This window comes from Artemia sp. Qi Xiang Cuo, chromosome 11 (genome assembly GCF_049724085.1).
Source record: "Artemia sp. Qi Xiang Cuo chromosome 11, ASM4972408v1, whole genome shotgun sequence".
NCBI classification, from domain to species: Eukaryota; Metazoa; Arthropoda; class Branchiopoda; order Anostraca; family Artemiidae; genus Artemia; species Artemia sp. Qi Xiang Cuo.
In genome coordinates, this window is record NC_142804.1 from 71760017 (window position 1) to 71778558 (window position 18542).

The 18542-nt window shown below is 36.2% G+C and overlaps 1 protein-coding gene across 1 annotated transcript in view; it reads right to left on the bottom strand.

Moving 5' to 3' along the window:
• Nucleotides 1-18542, bottom strand: part of LOC148947308 (MPN domain-containing protein-like) — a 61335-nt gene that overhangs the window by 27143 nt on the left and 15650 nt on the right. The window contains exons 2-3 of the mRNA XM_089096567.1: nt 15113-15222; nt 11868-12008 (exon numbers count right to left, since the gene is read on the bottom strand). Coding sequence (XP_088952693.1) covers nt 11868-12008; nt 15113-15160 — 189 coding nt within the window. The 5' untranslated portion in view covers nt 15161-15222. The remainder of the gene's footprint in view (nt 1-11867; nt 12009-15112; nt 15223-18542) is intronic.

Consider the following 18542-nt stretch of genomic DNA (forward strand, 5'->3'; position numbering starts at 1 on the left):
CATGGGGGCCCGAAGCGGCCTGCCCCCCCCCCCCCGAAATTTCTTTTCTTTTTTTTAAGTGCTAATATAGTACGTTCCGAAATATTCACACTTTTAAGTTATTTGCAACACCCGTTCCTTTTTTCATTTCTTGTTAAATGGCTATCCGTTTTTCCGGCAAGCTTATATCATTATTTTATCATCAAACGTGCAATCACCTCCTGTAATCAAACAAGATCTCATGGAATTTTTTTCACTATTTAACCCCCGCAGCTATAAGCACTAGCTTCTCTGCAATGAATGAATTGAGATAAGGAATCGGACTAAGAGGCGATATTTCATTCAAACGCTGCTATAATTCCCGTGTAAGCTAATCATTGAAACAGAAAGGTCGCGTGAGAGGAAAGAAAGAAAATGAAGCGACACTAGCCCAGCATTAAGCATTTCTTAAAGCTTGCAAAAACCATCAATGACGGTAAGGAGTTTACTACTGTTCTGACGATAGTTTGTATTTAGTGGGTTTTGAAGCACGCATGTGTCACTTGTAATTAAATGCAATTCCTAATTTAGATTGAAGACGACCAAATCTAAATTTGGAAATCTTCTCGTAAGAATTTTTCTTATCTATGATCAATAAAAGGAAACAGTAAAAATGATCACTATTTGGGTGGGATCAAACTTTTTTGAAGCTTAATCTTTTTCTAGAGCATAACATAGGATTATTACTAGTTCATTTATTTTATATTCTACTTCTTGTGTGACTATGAGCATGGTCAATGTTGGAATACCTTCATATTCCCGTATTTCGAGAAACAAAAAGTAGAATCCCGCAAAAACGGTAATTTTACCGTGTGAATTGATCATTTAGAGCCGTTCCAGAATTTTTAGCTGTGTCTCTAAAATTCAATACTTTTGAGAAGGGGGAGGGGGGCAAACTTTGACCTACCAAACAAGTCATGTACACAAATCATTTATTAACAAAAGTTAATTGTTTTCTTTTTTTACGAGTTAAACGAGTTTTACGAGGAAAACGAGTTTTTGAGGCCATTAGTAAAAATCGGGAGAAAAAATGTTCTGATTATGATTTAACTGCCAAAATTGATTTGTGTCCAGGAACAGCAAGATAAGTGATAAAATGAGTCTTTTAACGATTCAAGGGTGATCTTTGAACCCTTGGAACAGTCTGGTAGAGAGCATTTTCTTGGCACTTTACTGTTAAGGTCACACTACATGATGCTCCAACTAGCGCTTCCGTGTGGAAGTGATCACACATTTTGTCATGCGAATTCAACAATATCCAGAGTATTTCAATTTGAAAAGCATATAGATCATATAAAATAGACAATCTTCAGAATGACTGGACATATATAGGCAATCGTGCGGAAAACGCAGCGTTTCCACATTACTAGATTTTTTCTCTAGATCCCATGTTTTGAAGGATTGAAATTTGGCACGCTTGTTGACCTGGGTCTTCTGTCACGCGTAAAACATTTTGAACCCAAAACTCAGAAACTCGGAATACCACAATAATTCACGCGTTTCGGTTTTGAAGAATATCATAATGTAGAAAATGGAAATCTAACTTTAAAATATAGATAATATCTTCAGTTCTGCTTTAAGAAAATACAGGGTTTGCCAAAAATAAGCAACTAATCTTTGCACCCTTTTTGTATATTTTTCCAAGAAGCTGTGGATCTAAAGCTGAATTGATATCTCTGTGTTTTTTATTTCCCGTCCATTAAAGACCAAGATATTTAATAGAACTATGATTAATTATGACTTATCTAATACTTTGTAATTCACACTCTTTTAATCTGTTATTTTACTTTTTGCTTATTTCTTTTCGTGACTTCATTTCGTCTTTTTTATTTTAGACTTCGATTTTGGCGATGGCAGTAGTACCTCTGCTTCTAGTAGTATTGACTACGTCATGAGAGGTGTGGATGCTTCTTGCTCGAAAGGGTTAGATATAACCGAATTTCACCAGCCAACTGAACAGGATTCTGTAGACTCGTCCCGTGTTCTTTCAAAGTTCGATATCGGCTTGCATGCTGGAAAACCAGATCAACTCAAAAAGCTTTCAGACTAAGAAAAATACAATCTTTTAACTAGTCACTTCTAGCCGAACCGGAACATTCCATTTCATTTGAAAGCATTTATCAAAAAGGGAAAAACGAAAGTTTAATCCCTTCAGCACTCTCGGTTACAAGCTTTTCCTGAATGGGTGGTCTTCATTCCAACATGCATGGGTGTCTTTTGTGCAAAATTCATTTTATTCGCTTGTCAAGCTGCTGGGAAGGGTAGCCATCAGGTTCAAGGCTCTCTAGTCTCGAAACCATACACAGGACTCAAGCATTTTCTTTCAGACATGCGGGCGCATCAGAACTCTCGTTACCATCTTGATTCAATGATTAGCGCCGAAAGCTTTGTCTCCGTTTATGAAAAACGAACTAGGAGCATTGTGTCTGCTATATCGAGTGCAGAGGCTGAAATAAAAAAAAATCGCTAAATTCCAACACCAATTCTGCGCGCGGTCCTTTTTTGCGGGCGGCATGAGTTACCTCTGCGAGGACACAGAGAGGAGAGTAAACTATGCGACAAAAATAACGTAAATGAAGGCATTTTTCGTGGTGTTTTGCGTTTAACGGAAGAGAGTGGATAGCAATGTCTAAAAGAACATTTCGAAAATGGCGCAAAAACATGCGCAGTATATATCTCCTATCATTCAAAACGACCTGATCGATTGTTTCGCGTCCGTTATTGTGCCAAGCATTGTGAGTGATGTAAATAGTTCAGTAGCATTTTCAATCCTTGCCGACGAGACTACAGACATTTCCAATAAGGAACAGTTAGTTCTTGTAGTCAGATACTACAACGACACTCGTGCTTTACTTGAAGAGCGGTTTCTCGGGTTTTCTGTTTGTAAAAAACTCACCAACTCTGCAGTAGCGAAGCAAATCATCGGCCAATGTATTGCATTTAGCTTAAAAATTGAGAAATGTAGGGCGACCGGTTTTGATGGGACCAGAAACACATCTGACTTCTATTCTGGTGCACAGGCAGAAATTAGGAAAAAATATTCGCATGTGATCTATACCCACTGTGCATGGCACAGCTTAAATTTGGCGTTATGTAAAACTAGTAGCGTAGGACTTGTTTGGTCAATCTTTGCTACTATACAGCAGATTATATCATTTTTATCATCCTCACCAAAAAGAACGAATATGTTTGCAGAAGCGGTCGCTGTCGTTTGTCCCGATAGTCCTGCGAGAAAGCTTGTGAAGTTTTGCGAAACGAGATGGGTGGAGCGTCACGATTGCATGTTAGTTTTTATGTCTTTGTATTGTGTGATTATTTCCGTACTTGAGGAAATAGTTGGTAGCATACGGTGCGATACGGAAGTTATTTCAAAAGCGAATGCATTGGTTTCAGCAGCAACTGAATTTAGTTTTATGTTCACGGTGGCTATGCTAGAGTTTGTAAGTGCCATAATGCTCTCTCTCTCTCTCTCTCGCAAGCTGAAGATTTAGACTTAGCTGAGTGTTGTCGGCATATTGAGTCCATCAAGGTTTTTTTTATCGCGAGTCATTGTTCGAACCTTACTTTGCTTCACTTATTGAAGAACTTGATCAAAGATTTTTGCGCCATCAGGAGGCATCTTTCAAAATCGGAAGGCTTTTGCCAGCTAACAGCGAGTAATTAAAAATTAATGAATATGTGAACGCTGTTGCTGTTTACGAGGGATTTCACGGGGGTAGACGTGCGCTCGAATGTAAGTTAGTCCTTTGGAAACAGAAGTGGCTCGGAATGTTTGACAAAACCATCAACTGTTGCTTCGACTCTTGCGTCATGCAATGCGAGATTTTTCCCATGCATTCGAAGGCTTTTGACGATTTTTCGGACATTACCAGTGACTACCGCATCTGCTGAGAGGAGTTTTAGCTATCTTAAGCGATTAAAAACCTATCTGCGAAGCTCCACGGGCGAGGAGCGTCTGAACAGACTAGCTCACATGACCCTGAACCACAATATCCAGGTCGATGCTGACCAAGTTTTTGATCGATTTGCAGCCAAAAAAGACCGGCGGTTGTTACTGTGAGAGGTTAGGTCGTCTTTCTCTAAGTGCAGTTGATTCTGTTTTTTAAACTTTAATTATGCTTCATCCTCTGTAAACAATGTTAATATCAATACATTTCTTGCTTTCATGGCTGCTATAATAGGTAGACTGAGGTACCCACCCCTCCGAAACCAAATTCTGGGCAATTGTCTTTGATATAATATTATTTTTTATTTATTTGGTTCTCTAAAACAAGGGTCCCATAGGCAAATATAAGGAATAATGCACTTCTTTTTTTTATATTTTCTAAATTCTACCGTTTCGTGGCAGTTACGCCCAAAACATCTACTCGCCCAAAATAGAAACTCTATCTGCTTCTAACTCTTTTTTTTTATTCTGACTTTGTTGGCAAAATTTTGTCATGCATACTCAAACAAAAAAAGTCTACAACTAGAAATACTCATGACAAGTGTGTACTTTTTATTTCTTTACCTAGCTACCCCCCCTACCCCCAACCTGAAATGTTGCACTATGATAGATAATTTTCTTGCTCACATGACTGCTATAAAAAGGTAGACTGATGCCCCCCCCCAAAACAAAATCCTGGATACGCCGCTGCAGTGGACATTGTTCGTCACGCGACAACCCAAAGTCAATCCAATCTTTCATCCCTTAATTCTATGACTATCTAACTTTAGTTCTGCCCTAGGAATGACCCATGGATGGATGACAGATAGACTTATCTGTCAACAAATAAAGTGACATCATGTTTCTACAATCCTAAAAAGGGCTTATCCCAGATTTGCCTCTCAATTACTCGGACTACCTGGCTTGGCTTTTTATCAACTACTGTTTTGGCTGTTTTATCAACTGTTTCTCTACTGTTTTATCAACTGGTTTATCTACTGTTTTGGCTGTTAATCAACTGTTTTGGCTTTTTATCAACAGTTAAATCAACTGATCTGAGATATTAGTATATACATACTTATCTATCAACAAATGAAATGACATCATTTTTATACAATCCTAAAAAGGGCTTATCCCAGTTTTGTCTCTCAATCACTCGGACTATCTGTCTTGGCTTTTTCTACAATTAGCCATGGCTTGATGCCTACTACAAAATACTTGATTTTAATTACTTGGCTTTGTGGATTGATGTCCTGTGTTCTAACAAGCTCTCCCCCAATTGTTGTTGGGTTATTTTAACACAGAAACAGTCACAAGAACAGGGAACTCTATAAACACCACTATCCAAAACAGGGCTGGTTTTATCTTTGCCGCTGTTGAAAAAGCTCTGTATTTTGTTAGAATTTTTAAAAGCGTCCTTAAGGTTATGTTTTTTTTTAAGATTCTTCGCAGTTTGCCACTCAGTTTGGGAATATAGGGTAACACAGTTAAATCCTTCTTATCACCTACCAAAAAAAGATATTATCTGTTAGGGGTTGCACTTTCTTCCCAGGCTCTGATAGGTTCTCAATGGCCAGACAGGACAGAATCTAGGAAGAAAGCATCTGGAATTTTGACAGTTTTTGTACTGTAATTTTCTGATGAGCGAGCCCCAGCCATAAAAAAGTCGTGGCGGAGGAAATTTTGAGCTATTTTAAAAATCCACTAAAAATCTACCAGTGAGAGGTTTTGCTGCAAAAAAAATGTCGAAAATTTTGAGATTGTATTACTAAGGAAAAAACTAGACGCCTTTATCTTCAAAAAGTCTCTCAGCTTTGAAGTTTCAATTTATAAAAAACCTACACATAACGATAGGTATTTGCATGTCTCTTCCAACCAGTCTCCTTGCGTAAAAAAGGAGCTGTTATATTTAAGAGGGGGGGGGTCGTGCAGTAAGAATGTGCTCAGAAGCTTATATTGTCCCAGAACTGAATTATCTTAAAGGCATTTTATTTTGCAATGAATATCCCATAAGATTACTTTAATTCATCATAGAAAAAAAGACAAATAAAAAGAAAAGGATGCATCAAATCCACAGCCCATACCAGATATCATCCCTTTGGTGGGTGATAATAAACGTTTCAATGTTTTGCCCTATATTCCCAAACTAAGTGACAAACTGATAAGAATCCTAAAAAAACATTACCTTAATGCCACTTAAAAACCCTAATGAAATATAGAGCTTTTCCAACAACGACAAAGATAAAAGCAGCCCCATTCTGGATAGTGCTGTTTATGGGATTTATGTTTATTGGACAGTGCTGTTTATGGGATTTAATGTCCATCCCCAAATCATATTTTGCAACCTAATAGAATCTCTGATAATACCATGCCTGGTAAGCGATTAGCAGCACATATCCTCATAGCAGTTCCTGACACATGGACTAGGGGATTTCATGACACATTGCATTGAAGCATAGGGAAATTCCTGATACATTGTATTGGAGCATAGGGGAGTTCCTGACACATTGTATTGAGAGGTAGAAGGGTTCCGAAAACATTACATTGGAGCATAGGGAAGTTCCTGACACATTACATTACCGCATATGGGAATACTGACACATTGCATTGGAGCATAGAGGGGTTCCAGACATATTGCATAAGAAGACAGGGGGAATACTGACAAATTGCATAAGGATATAGGAAGGCCTCGCAACATTGTATAAGAAGATGCAGGGGAATTAGGAATAGGAGACACAGGGGGCAAATCGTTGCATCGTTTAGTGGAATAACTAATCCTTTAAGATAGCTTGGGCCTTCTAAATAGGAATTTTGGAAATCCTTAGCAGTGGAACATAACAGCAGCACCAATGGTCTTTTCCAATTAACGTTAAGATTTTTAGCATTTTAACTTTTTATTTGTTCCGAACATTTTTTGTTTATTATATTTTATCCCTCATAGACTATTTCTTTAATTTTTCTGAACAAAGGGGGGATTATAGGGCTTCGAGTAAGGGTTCTTTTAGGGTTCAGTTACACAAACCCTACTTGCCTTTCTTTCACCCCCTCTAAAAAAAACTCCGTAGCATTTTGGATTCTTTTTTTTTTGCAAGTAAGACCTTCCGTGGGTGAAGTCAGGCCCTTTGATGTTTTTTTAAGTTTGTGTTAGAAGAATATTTAGAGTTTATTTTTATTCTCACTCAGCAAGTATGGACAAGATTTTCTGAATATGCCCCTATGTAAGAGGCCTTCCTCTCACTCCATTTCAGGGAGCTTTTAACACACTATATCAAAATCATCTTTTTTTCTAACTTCTTAGCTTTTTTTTTTACCGCTGTTATATTTTAACTGTTTATTTTATATGAGATTCAACGATTTTAACATTTTCATTTTTGTTTCATCATGTTTATTACTATTTGAATTTTTTATTTTCCTGAGAAACTAGAATGGTTTCTCAAGGGGGAAGAATAGTTTCAGTTTTATTATTTTTCTTATTAAGTTTTAGTTTTAAAGTTTCATTTTTCAAGGCTTTATCCGTTTTTTTTTTGCTTTTTTTAGATCAAAAATGTATAATATGGCTTCATCTTAAGGGCGCGAGCCCTTCTAGGTTTTGAGGGTTTGACCGTTCTTTCAAGTTTCTTTAATATAACCTTTTACATTTTTTAAAATAATCTTTCAGATGGAATGCGTGAAACTAGTTATAGTTTTTTTCTTATTAAGTTTTGGTTTTATAGTTTCATTTTTCGAGAATTTTATGCTTTTTTTGTCCATCTTAGCATTTTTTTTAGATCGAAAGTGTATAACATAACTTCATCTTACGGAAACTAGCCCTTCTAGGTTTTGAGGGTTTGACCGTGCTTTCAATTTTCTTCAATAAAATCCTTTTCATATTTTTTTATAATTTTTTTTTTCGGATGGAAGGGGGAAAACTAGCTAAAATTTTAGTTTTATAGCTTCATTTTTCGAGATTTGTATAGTTTTTCGTCAAGCTTAGCATTTTTTCAGATAGAAAGTGTTTAATATAGCTTCATCTTAAGTTGCTAACCCTTCTATGTTTTGAGGGCTTGATCGTGCTTTCAATTTTCTTTAATTAGACCCTTTTCATATTTTTTTTATCATTTTTCGGATGGTTGTGGAAAGATTAGTTACAGTTTTTTTTTATTATCAAGTTTGTGTTTTATAGCTTAATTTTTCGACATATTGTCTTCTTTTGTCCATCTTAGAATTTTTTCAGATTGAATATAGGCTACATAATATGGCTTCATCTTAAGGGCACTTTCAATTTTCTTCATAAACATTTTTCATTTTTTTTTTTTTGCATTTTTTTTTATGGAAGGAGTAAGACTAGATATAGTTTATTATTTTTACTTATAAATTTTCCCGAATGTCCGAGTGTCCGATTGTCCAAGAAATCGATGTCCCAGTGTCCAAGCCTGAAGGTTTGATGTCTTAGAAAACAATAAATCAAGAGGGAGAGTGTTTCTGAAACGTTATAATTAAAATGTCCGTATTCCAGTAGGAACAACAAAAAGGCCCTAAAACTGATAAACACAGACAAAAAAGTGAAGCACTAAAATAATTTAAAAAATAAAACACTAGAATTGAAAGAACAAAATAAATCCGGTTATCCAAGTGTCCGAACGTTCGATTGTCTGAATGCTCGAGTTCCGGAAAGTCCGATTATCCAAGTAACCGGGTGCTCCAGTGTCCTAGCCTGAAGGTTTGATGTCTTGAAAAACATTAGCGCCCTTAAGACGAAGCAAGATAGTCTTCGGACAAATAGCTGGTTTCCTCCAGCCCCTGACAGATCTGGACTTCGCAGACGACGTTGTTGAGCTGGAAACTACCGCCAACAGCTTACAAGGCATGATCGACGATACCTCTGTGGTCTCAAAGTGCATCAGACTGGCAATCAGTAGTACAAAGACTAAATTATTGATTCTCCACCAACCTGCTCCTTACAAAGTTACGCTCGAGGGTAAGCCAATAAAAAGGGTCGAGGATAGATTCAAGTATCTGGGTTCTATCACAGCATCAGATGTTAGAGCTGAAAAGAATATCTCGGCCCGCATAGCAAAAGCCTGGGGAGTCTTTACTAGTCTGAAAAAAGTATTATGGACCAGACGGGAGATCTCAACTAAAACAAAAGTTAGAATCTATGGTGCAACTGTTCGAGCAGTACTACTGTATGCTTGCGAGACATGGCCGATCAAGACTGAAAATGCGAGAACTTTGGATGTGTTCGACCACCGCTGCCTTCGTTACATCCTCCGCATTAAGAGATGGGACAGGATTTTCAATAGTGAAGTAAGGAGTCGCTGTGGCCAATCAGAAGAGCTATCGCTTATCATTAAAAGACATTGCCTGAAGCTCCTCGGCCAGACATTGCGCCGTCCCAAAGGCACGATATGTCGAAACGTCCTTGTCTGCGAACCAGCCCCCTCCTCGAAACGTAAACCAGGAGGACAAAAAAAGAACCTGTGGCAAAAATTCAAGGAGGACCTGAAACCGTAGGGAGGATTCAGGAGACACGGTCGGAGATGGGACAAATACTGGCTGAAGATCGCTGGAGAAGCTGCAGCCGACAGGTCCAAGTGGTCCTCGGAAGTCATCCCAAGATCCTTTGGTGCCGGGCAGGACAGTTCATCGTCTGGTTCCCGCCGAAAGTAAGTAAAAAGTAAGTAAGAAGCAAGATTATACATTTTTGATAAAAAAAAAAATGCTAAGATGGTGAAAAAGAGGATAAAAAACCCAAAAATCAAACTATAAAACTAAGACTTAAAAGGAAAAATATTAAAACTATGTCTAGTCTTACACCTTCCATCCGAAAAATACTAAAAAAAAAATTGGAAAAAATTAATATAAATTTCAGATAAAGAAAAACCCTCAAAACAAACCCTCAAAAAATTAAACTATAAAACTAAAACTTAACAAGAAAAATAATAAAACTATAACTAGTCTTACCCTTTCTATTCGAGAAAGGATAAAAAAAAATGAAAGCGCAGTCTAACCATCAAAACCTAGAAGGGTTAGTGCCCTTAAGATGAAGCTATATTATACACTTTTGATCCGAAAAATGCTAAGATGCTTTTTTATTTCAACTGCCTCCTTGAAAACTTTCATGAGACCATTAGCGGGGACAATAATGGAGCTGTTATCAAATAAAATGAACTCAACAATCAACTCCACAACCACCACTAGACATTATACCGTTGGTAGGTGATGACACTTTTCACGGTTTTACCCTATATTCCCAAATTCAGCAATAAACTGAGAAAAATCCTATAAAAAACATAACCTAAATGTCATTTGTGAATATTCTCCCTGTTCTTGCGGCTGCTTATGTGGGGGAAGAACCCAGCAATAATTGGAGGAGAGGTTGTTGGAACACAGGTCATCAATCCACAAAGCCATGGGGTTACGCCAAAGGCCTGAGACTTTTAATTCCGCCTTAGCTCAACAGGCCTATGACAATTCATAATGAACCTACAGAGCCCCTACTCTGAACATAGGCCCATTAAGAAGAGGGTAAACCCCCAAAGCCAGACCACAAAGAAAAATGCCAAGAATTTTTATGAGAGAACTTTCTTTGCAATTTCCTTTTCTTTTTGAAGTCAAATCAATAATCGAAAAACTTTTAATTTCAGGGTTCTTTATGACTTTTTTTTTCTCTAGATACATAATTTAATAACAGAGCAACCATTTATTTGTAATTTGTTCTATAATTTCATAAGATCTTCATCCAATTACTCTGTTCCCTGCTCTGTGCTGAATATTATGATCACAGTTAAACAGGAACTAAATCATGCATGTAGTTGATCAATCCTAAGGCGTTGCTAAGGCAACACCTTCATATAATTTTCTGGTATTTTTCCCTTTTTTGCCAAAAAAAAGGTGGAGAAGGGCCCGTCCCTCTCCATAACGTTTGGCATTCTTCAGCATGATCCACAATCAAAAAAAAGTTTGATATCCTCTGTGCAATAGTGTAAATCTTGAAAATATAATTTCAGGAGAGCCAAAGGATTGTTACGCTATTTGCTTCCTTATTGCGTCATAGTAGCTTTTTTATGGGTTAAAAATAAATTTAAGAGAGTCAGGGGATTGTTAAATTCTGTGCTTCTTATACACAAACCTATTATGGCCTGACCCTTTCTCTTGCACTGGTATTGTTATGCAAAAACTAAACAGCAGGGGGAATACAAATCTGGCCTCCATGCCCCGATTTTGGCTCACGACTAACCTGCCTGAGCATAACAATTTATAAGATTGTCACTCAGCACGGAAAACAAACATCCTAAGTGGGCGTCAAAGAAGTTTCCGATAAATTTTCCCGTAAGAAACCTCCTGGTTCTCAGTCACTTGCAACCCAGATTCCTGACTGTGCTGTGCTTCTAAGCAACCATTTTCAAAATATTTTCCAACTTTTGCCAAAGCAAAATGTGTGAATATTGTTTTCATTACTTCAATTTAGGAAGAAGCTAGGAAAAAAAAAATTAAGGATGAATCAGTGCAAGATGTAGATTATCTTGCCGTGCAGAAAAACATTTACTGTGATTCTTCTCTACGCAGTACCACCATATAAAAAGCCATGATTTTTTTCGACGCAGCCAGAAAAAAAACGAAGTTTTTCGTAGATTATAGTCATAGAGATAGCCATGATTCTTTTCAAAGCTGCCAGAAGAAACGCGTTTTTGTAGATTACCAACATCAAGGCAGCCATGATTCTTTTAAAAGCAACAAGAGAAAACGCGTTTTTTGTATATTACCAACATCAAGGCAGCCATGATTCTTTTCAAAGCTGCCAGAAGAAATGCGTTTTTGTAGATTACCAACATCAAGGCAGCAATGATTCTTTTAAAAGCAACAAGAGAAAACGCGTTTTAGGTTACTGCCATTGAAGAAGCCATAATTCTTTTAATTTTATTTCTAAAAAAAAAATATTTACCAAATAGTCAATGGTCATGATGCCCTTTCCTGGTTCAAGAATTTTGTCTGCGACTAGCATTGGAAGGGTTACTCCCCTTCCACCACGATCAAGATCAAGCCCCTTAATCTCACCAATCTCTTCTTCCTCCTCTTCGACATCCTAAAAAATAATAAAATTTTAAATTTTGAGATAAGAAGTACTAAATCTACACTGGAAACCAATGAAAATATGATTTTAGATTTTGACAGTATTCTTAATGCTTGCAATATTAATAATTTTTGACCTTGTTTCATTTACAATCATCTTGTAATGATTCGAGTAATAGCAGTATGATTTCCTCATTTCTTCAATGACAGCTTATTTCTTTATTTCATGTTCTATTTGTCCAATGCATATTAAAAACAGACATTTAATCAACTATCAATAAATGCTTGCGATTGTACCTCTTAGTAAAAGCATAATTATTTTAAAAGCTCGAGTAAATTTAAAAAGAGGAAGCAATAAAAATTCCGTAGCTTGCGATTGTACCTCTTATGCTTGCGATTGTACCTCCTAGTAAAAGCATAATTATTTTAAAAGCTCGAGTAAATTTAAAAAGAGGAAGCAATAAAAATTCCGTAGCTTGCGATTGTACCTCTTATGCTTGCGATTGTACCTCTTAGTAAAAGCATAATTATTTTAAAAGCTCGAGTAAATTTAAAAAGAGGAAGCAATAAAAATTCCGTAGCTACAATGATCACAAAAAATTGGTATCATTTGAAACGTTTCAAAGCACAGTTACAAAATTTATTTAACCATTAATACCAAAACGCTAAAACTGTTAAAATATAATCAGTTAGTCAATGAGTAAAAACAAATCTGCCATAGCTAGAATCATTGTAAAACAAAAACTGATATCGTTTCACATTTTTAAAAGCACATTCATAACATGATTAATGTCATAGTACAATAAATTAGTCAATTATTTAAAAAAATTATTAAATTAATAAGCGTACCTTTTTTTATAGAGATTGCTTCCAAATATCAAATTTGTATGCATTGAGCTTAATTGGTCAAGTACAATTCCTAACAAATTTTGGAAATAAGAATTATTCAACACTTTTATTATAAGTGTCATATTTTATTTCATATAGAACTTAATTTGACTATTTTGGCACTAGACGTCCCCCATTCCAACCCACCCCCATGGAAGACCAATAAATATGCAAAATTGGAAAATATTTGAAAAACAATTGAAATTTTTGTTTTTTTCTCAAACTTCTAGAATTTTTGCAGATATTACAGATTTTAATTGACTATTTTTATTGGAAAATTATTGTTTTAAAATGAAAATATTACTTCGGTTAAAGAAACACATGCTTCACCTTAGTTCCACAAACAATTTCTTGTCAATGCTAATTATCCAATATAATTAGCATTGCATGCATTTCATTTGTCTTATTTTTTATCTCTAGGCCTTATTTTTCAAGCTTGCCAGTCCATAGGTTTAGTAACACACACACACACATATTATATATATATATATATATATATATATATATATATATATATATATATATATATATATATATATATATATATATATATATATATATATATATATATATATATATATATATATATATATATATATATATATATATATATATATATATATATATATATATATATATATATATATAACACAATGGTCATTTTTTTTTTGCCATAACCTGAAACGCTGGAAACTTGGAAAAAAATAGAATGGTTAAAAAAATTTCCATTTTATTTATCAAATTTTATTTTTACTTACCATTTTATTTATTTACCAAAACAAACAAAAAATCCCCATGAAAAGCCAACATTATCATGGAGGCTACCTATATTCATAAATTCCACAATTTTTCACGTCATTAGCCAACTTGCACTTTAGCTGAACAAAGCAAAATACAGATAGCCATAAAAATGTTGCTATCAAAGTATATTGCATTTTGTGTTTTGTTTCTCGTGGAATTACTGGGTATGTATAGAGAGAACTAGACCTTAAAATACCTCCAGAGGATTCTGAGCATCAACTGGAGAGATCATGTTGCAAACCAGATACTCTGCTCTATACCAGGCCAGCCCATCGTTGCAGACGTTATTCGGCAACGAAGGTGGCAATACCTTGGGCACGCGATCTGTATGAAGGATGATATGATCTCGAGGCGGATCTTAGAATAACAACCTCAAGGAATCTACAGGAGAGGTCAAACAAGAAGCACCTTGTGTCGCACCTATCAACAGGACGTGTCGAACATTCACATGGTAACCCAACCCTAATACGAAGATGTTCTGGCGGCGGCGCACATGTGGGATGACTGGTGGCTCTTCGTGGATGCCCTGGGTGCCTCTGGGGGAACAGGAGGATCTAAGGTCTAAGGTAAGACCTTAAAATATAAAAACCCCAAGAAAAATTGAAAATCAATGGATTGAAAATACTCTTTTTGTTTGTTACCCCCCCCCTCCGATCCAACAGAAAATTCCATATAGCCATCCTTATTAAAGAAAGCCAAGCACCTTTACTCTTTTTGGGCGGACTTATTGAGGCATACTATGGGAAGAAACTTTTTATTGAATGTTGCTAGTAACAAAAGATTATTTAATGGGAAAATTCTTTTGGCAGGGAAGGAGGCTCCTTGAAAAGGAGTTCTGACAGACAACATAACAGTTTTAAAATTCAATACCTTTTATGGGAGTTTGCTATTTTAAAGTTATTTAATATAGTTCAACATAAACAAGTTATGTAATCACACACTTTGTATTGTGAATTCTGATTTCTATAGTCACCCCCTCCCCCCTCCTGCCTGTCTCTCTCTCACTTTCTTTTGTCTTATATTTAAAAATGCTGTCTATGATAAAATTTACACATTGATCCATACTGTCTTTATTTAAGTAGCAATCCATTTCTTAAAAATGCCCCTTATTTATTTTTTGCATTTATTCATTAGATAAATACAGACTTGTTACCAGCTCTAAAGAAGAAACTGCTTTTTGAAAAAAAAAAAAAGATGTCATAAAATTAGTCTAAAGAACATGGTCTAATTAAGAATAATACAATAAAGATGATAGTTTGCAAAAGTTATTAAATAATTTAAATAATTGTTGAAATATTAAGTATGAAAATAATACCGAAAATAAGTTAAAATAATCAATAATTATTAAACAATATAGATAAATCCAAATTATTAAATTTTTAATTAAATAAATAATTTAAACCATTAAGTAAATCAGCTTATATGTACCTCATGTTCTGGCTCCTGAAACTCCTCAGTCTGGATATGCTCCTCCATTTTTCTTTCTTCTTATAAACTATGGCCTTCTATAGAAACTTCCAGCTTTGCACAAGGGTACCCTATAAAAGAAAAATTTTTAAACCCCAATTCAACCCCTTCAACAGAGATACATGGATTTTAGGGCAACCCTGGGCTTGATCAAGCCCTTTTTTTACTTGTTCCCTTAAAGTCATAAATCTTCTGTACAAAAAACTGGTTCAACCCAAACTTAAAGTTGGAATATCTCTAGCCTTCCCAAATTTTAAGAAAGACATTAAGGTTCTCAAAGTGTGTCATTAAAATTATATCTTGCATCCAAGAAATCTCTTACTCCACAAGACTAGCTAAATGAAAATTCCTAACACTTGTATACAGGAGACGAAGCGGTGATACCATTATAACCTACAAACTAATGAAAGCCAGGGGAATGAGGATGGTGGGAATGCGACCCCTCCCCCATAATGTTTTTGGCCTGTCAGTAAAAAAAAATTGTGTTGGGAAAATAGTGGCACAAAGCACCACTATTTTACTGGCTCAAACATTTTTTTTTTTTTTTAGCAAATGGGCTGATGGAAATATATGATACAAAATCAATGAAACAAGATCAGTTTCAGTTGGTAAAAAACAAAAAAAAAATGAAGCAATTTTAATAGCATTATTACTCAAATAAGTCGGTAAAATCCATTATCCCCCCCCCCAAACATTTCTTCTTAGAATGCATCTGATGAAACCACAACTCTCCCAGCATTATTTCCTATTATTTGTTCAAATTTAAGAACCAGAGGTTGTCGGCTGAAATGTGTAAAGCAGTCTTTATTAACTAGAGTCCACACTCAATCCATCCCCTCAATAACTGTCAATAATTAGAACAGACTCCCCAAAGATATAGTTACTGTTGACTCTGTTGGCATTTTCAAGCAAAGGCTGGACTCTGAGTGGCTCTCAAGGGAATGGAAACTCAGTTGTGAAGCTATTGTTGCAACTGGTTACTAAACAAGACTGACAACAATTTATCAATCATTAATCAGGAGCTTCACAAGGTAAAACCCTTGGATTGGAAGAGATTGCAAGCTGCAATTTAAGGTATGAAACATATACTATTTTTATTTTTTCAGTCTTGTGTGGGAGTTCATACTGTAAACACCTCTGTTGGATATAGTCTGGATATAATCTCATTATACAGTAAGACTCAATTGTGATTCCCTACGGACTTATCATAATCAAGTCTGGGTATAATCTCATTGTACAGTAAGACTCAATAGTGATTCCCTACGGACTTGTCATAATCAACATTTTTGAACTTGGATTATTTATTATTCAGTTATTTGATTGCCCTACGGACTTTTTATTGAAAGAGTTTCAGAACTTGAATTATTTGACAGCCAATTATTTTGGAAGGAAATTGACTTTGGACTCAATAACTCGTTGTATTACCAGTAAAATTCAACAGGAATATGACACGAATCAGAGCTACTTATATTTACCCTGGATGTGAGAGGCCGTGTGGGAAAGGTGTGACGATTCAGTGCTCGAAATGCCTTCTATGATTTCATCCCCCCTGTGCTGGAACCACACTAGCATTACGGCAAGAAAACCCCAACTGGACATGCAGCTAATGTGTTATGGCTGTTGTAATTGAGCACCCTGAGGCTGATACTCCTGCATACGCCGTCGTTAACCCCAAGAATATGTATTCCCCGCCTTTGGAGAACCCATCCCCTCAAAATTGTCCCAAAAGTAGTGAGAGTTGCCTTTGAAAAGCCAATTTAATCCTGAAACTTGAAAAAAAAGATTCACAGCATGGAAGAAAAAAAATGAATCTCAAGCCCGGTCCCTATCGATGAAACAGACCGAAATCGACGCTCTGAATTTACAGCTATTTGAAAAAAGCTGTGACGTTGTGGTGAAATTTGCTGAAGGACTAGGAATCACCGAAAGAGGAGAAACTAAGAAAAAGTGTTTCTTTTTTATATCAACTGGTACATGCAAACTTGGTGAACAGTGTCCGTTTATTCATGAAAGCAAAAACGTTAGTGATAAGAAGAAACAACCATATCAACGAGAGAATTCCCGTGTAAATAAAGTGTGCAAGTATTTCGAAGGAGGTTCCTGCACCAAAAAAAAGAATTGTAAATTTCAACATATATGCCAAAAATATAGACTGAAAAAGTGCAAAGCAACAAATTGCAATTTCAATCATGTCGATCTTTGCCCTATGATGGCTTGTGCCAACAAGTTGTGCAGTTTTGCTCATAGTGTTAGTAATTTAAAATGTCGCATTAATCGTTCAGTGCCTTTTAAGTATTTTGACCGTTTGCCTCGTTTTAACCGTGATCCAGTATTCGATTATAGTATGCCAAGCCATAGCCAGACTGTTTGTGGAAGCAATGCTTCAAGCAATAATCCTAGACCCGAGTCAGTGTCAAAAAACTTGTCAAGACGAGGGGCCAACAGCTGAGCCTCTTAGACCCCCTCCCTTCTCCTCCCCCACCAATCCATTTTCATCAACAACCAGCCCCGCCCTATTCTATTCCCCCTCCTCTTTACCCCTTTTCCTGCAGAAAGAAAAAATTGTTGGTGACTTCAGTTTCAATAATCCTGTTGCTGCTCCAGTCGCGATAGGGGGCAAGAAATTCCAAAATAAACCTTTTTCCCGGGAGTTTCACGACAAACGTTACGTATTTCCTTTTTTCCTTTACAGCAACGGCAAAAGTTAAATCTAGAGAAATTTACTGAACTTCAGACCACGGCTCAAATGCTTGGCTCTTCCGTTATCTGTGTTTCCGAGGTCCACCGACAAGATCTTAATTTATTGAGGGTTCCTAACTTTTCTTCTTTTATTAAACTTCGGCCTGATGACCATCCTCTTGGCAAAAAAGGAGGAGGAATTATGCCACTCGTGCACGAATATTTTAAACATAAGATTTTAAATATAATTTTTATGGAAGATATTGATTAATTTTTTTGAGAAAACCCCAACGAAACGCGACTCCCTAGGCTGCTCTCTGCTGTAGCAGTGTGCGTTTTCTATTATTCACCTGGTCAGCCAGCTGCAGCAAGAAAAGCTTTTTGGGAGAAGCTGCAGGAATCGACAGATTACGTCCAGAGAAATCTCCCATACTTTGGAGTAGTTGATTTCCCAACAACTAAGGGGAATACTTCTCTGGATGTAATCCTGACAAATCTTTCGGAATATTACCAGAATCCAAGTAAACTAGCATTACTTGGTGGAAGTTACCATTATATGTTACAATGGAGCCCCTTGGCAAAAGTAAAAATTAAATATTCAGTAACTGAAGTTACTTCAAGGCTGATCACTGACCATGGTCTGCTGCAATTCGGTGACTGGATAACGGGAGAAAACTGGGTCGCGGTCTCTTCAGCTAAAGACTTTCCCAAG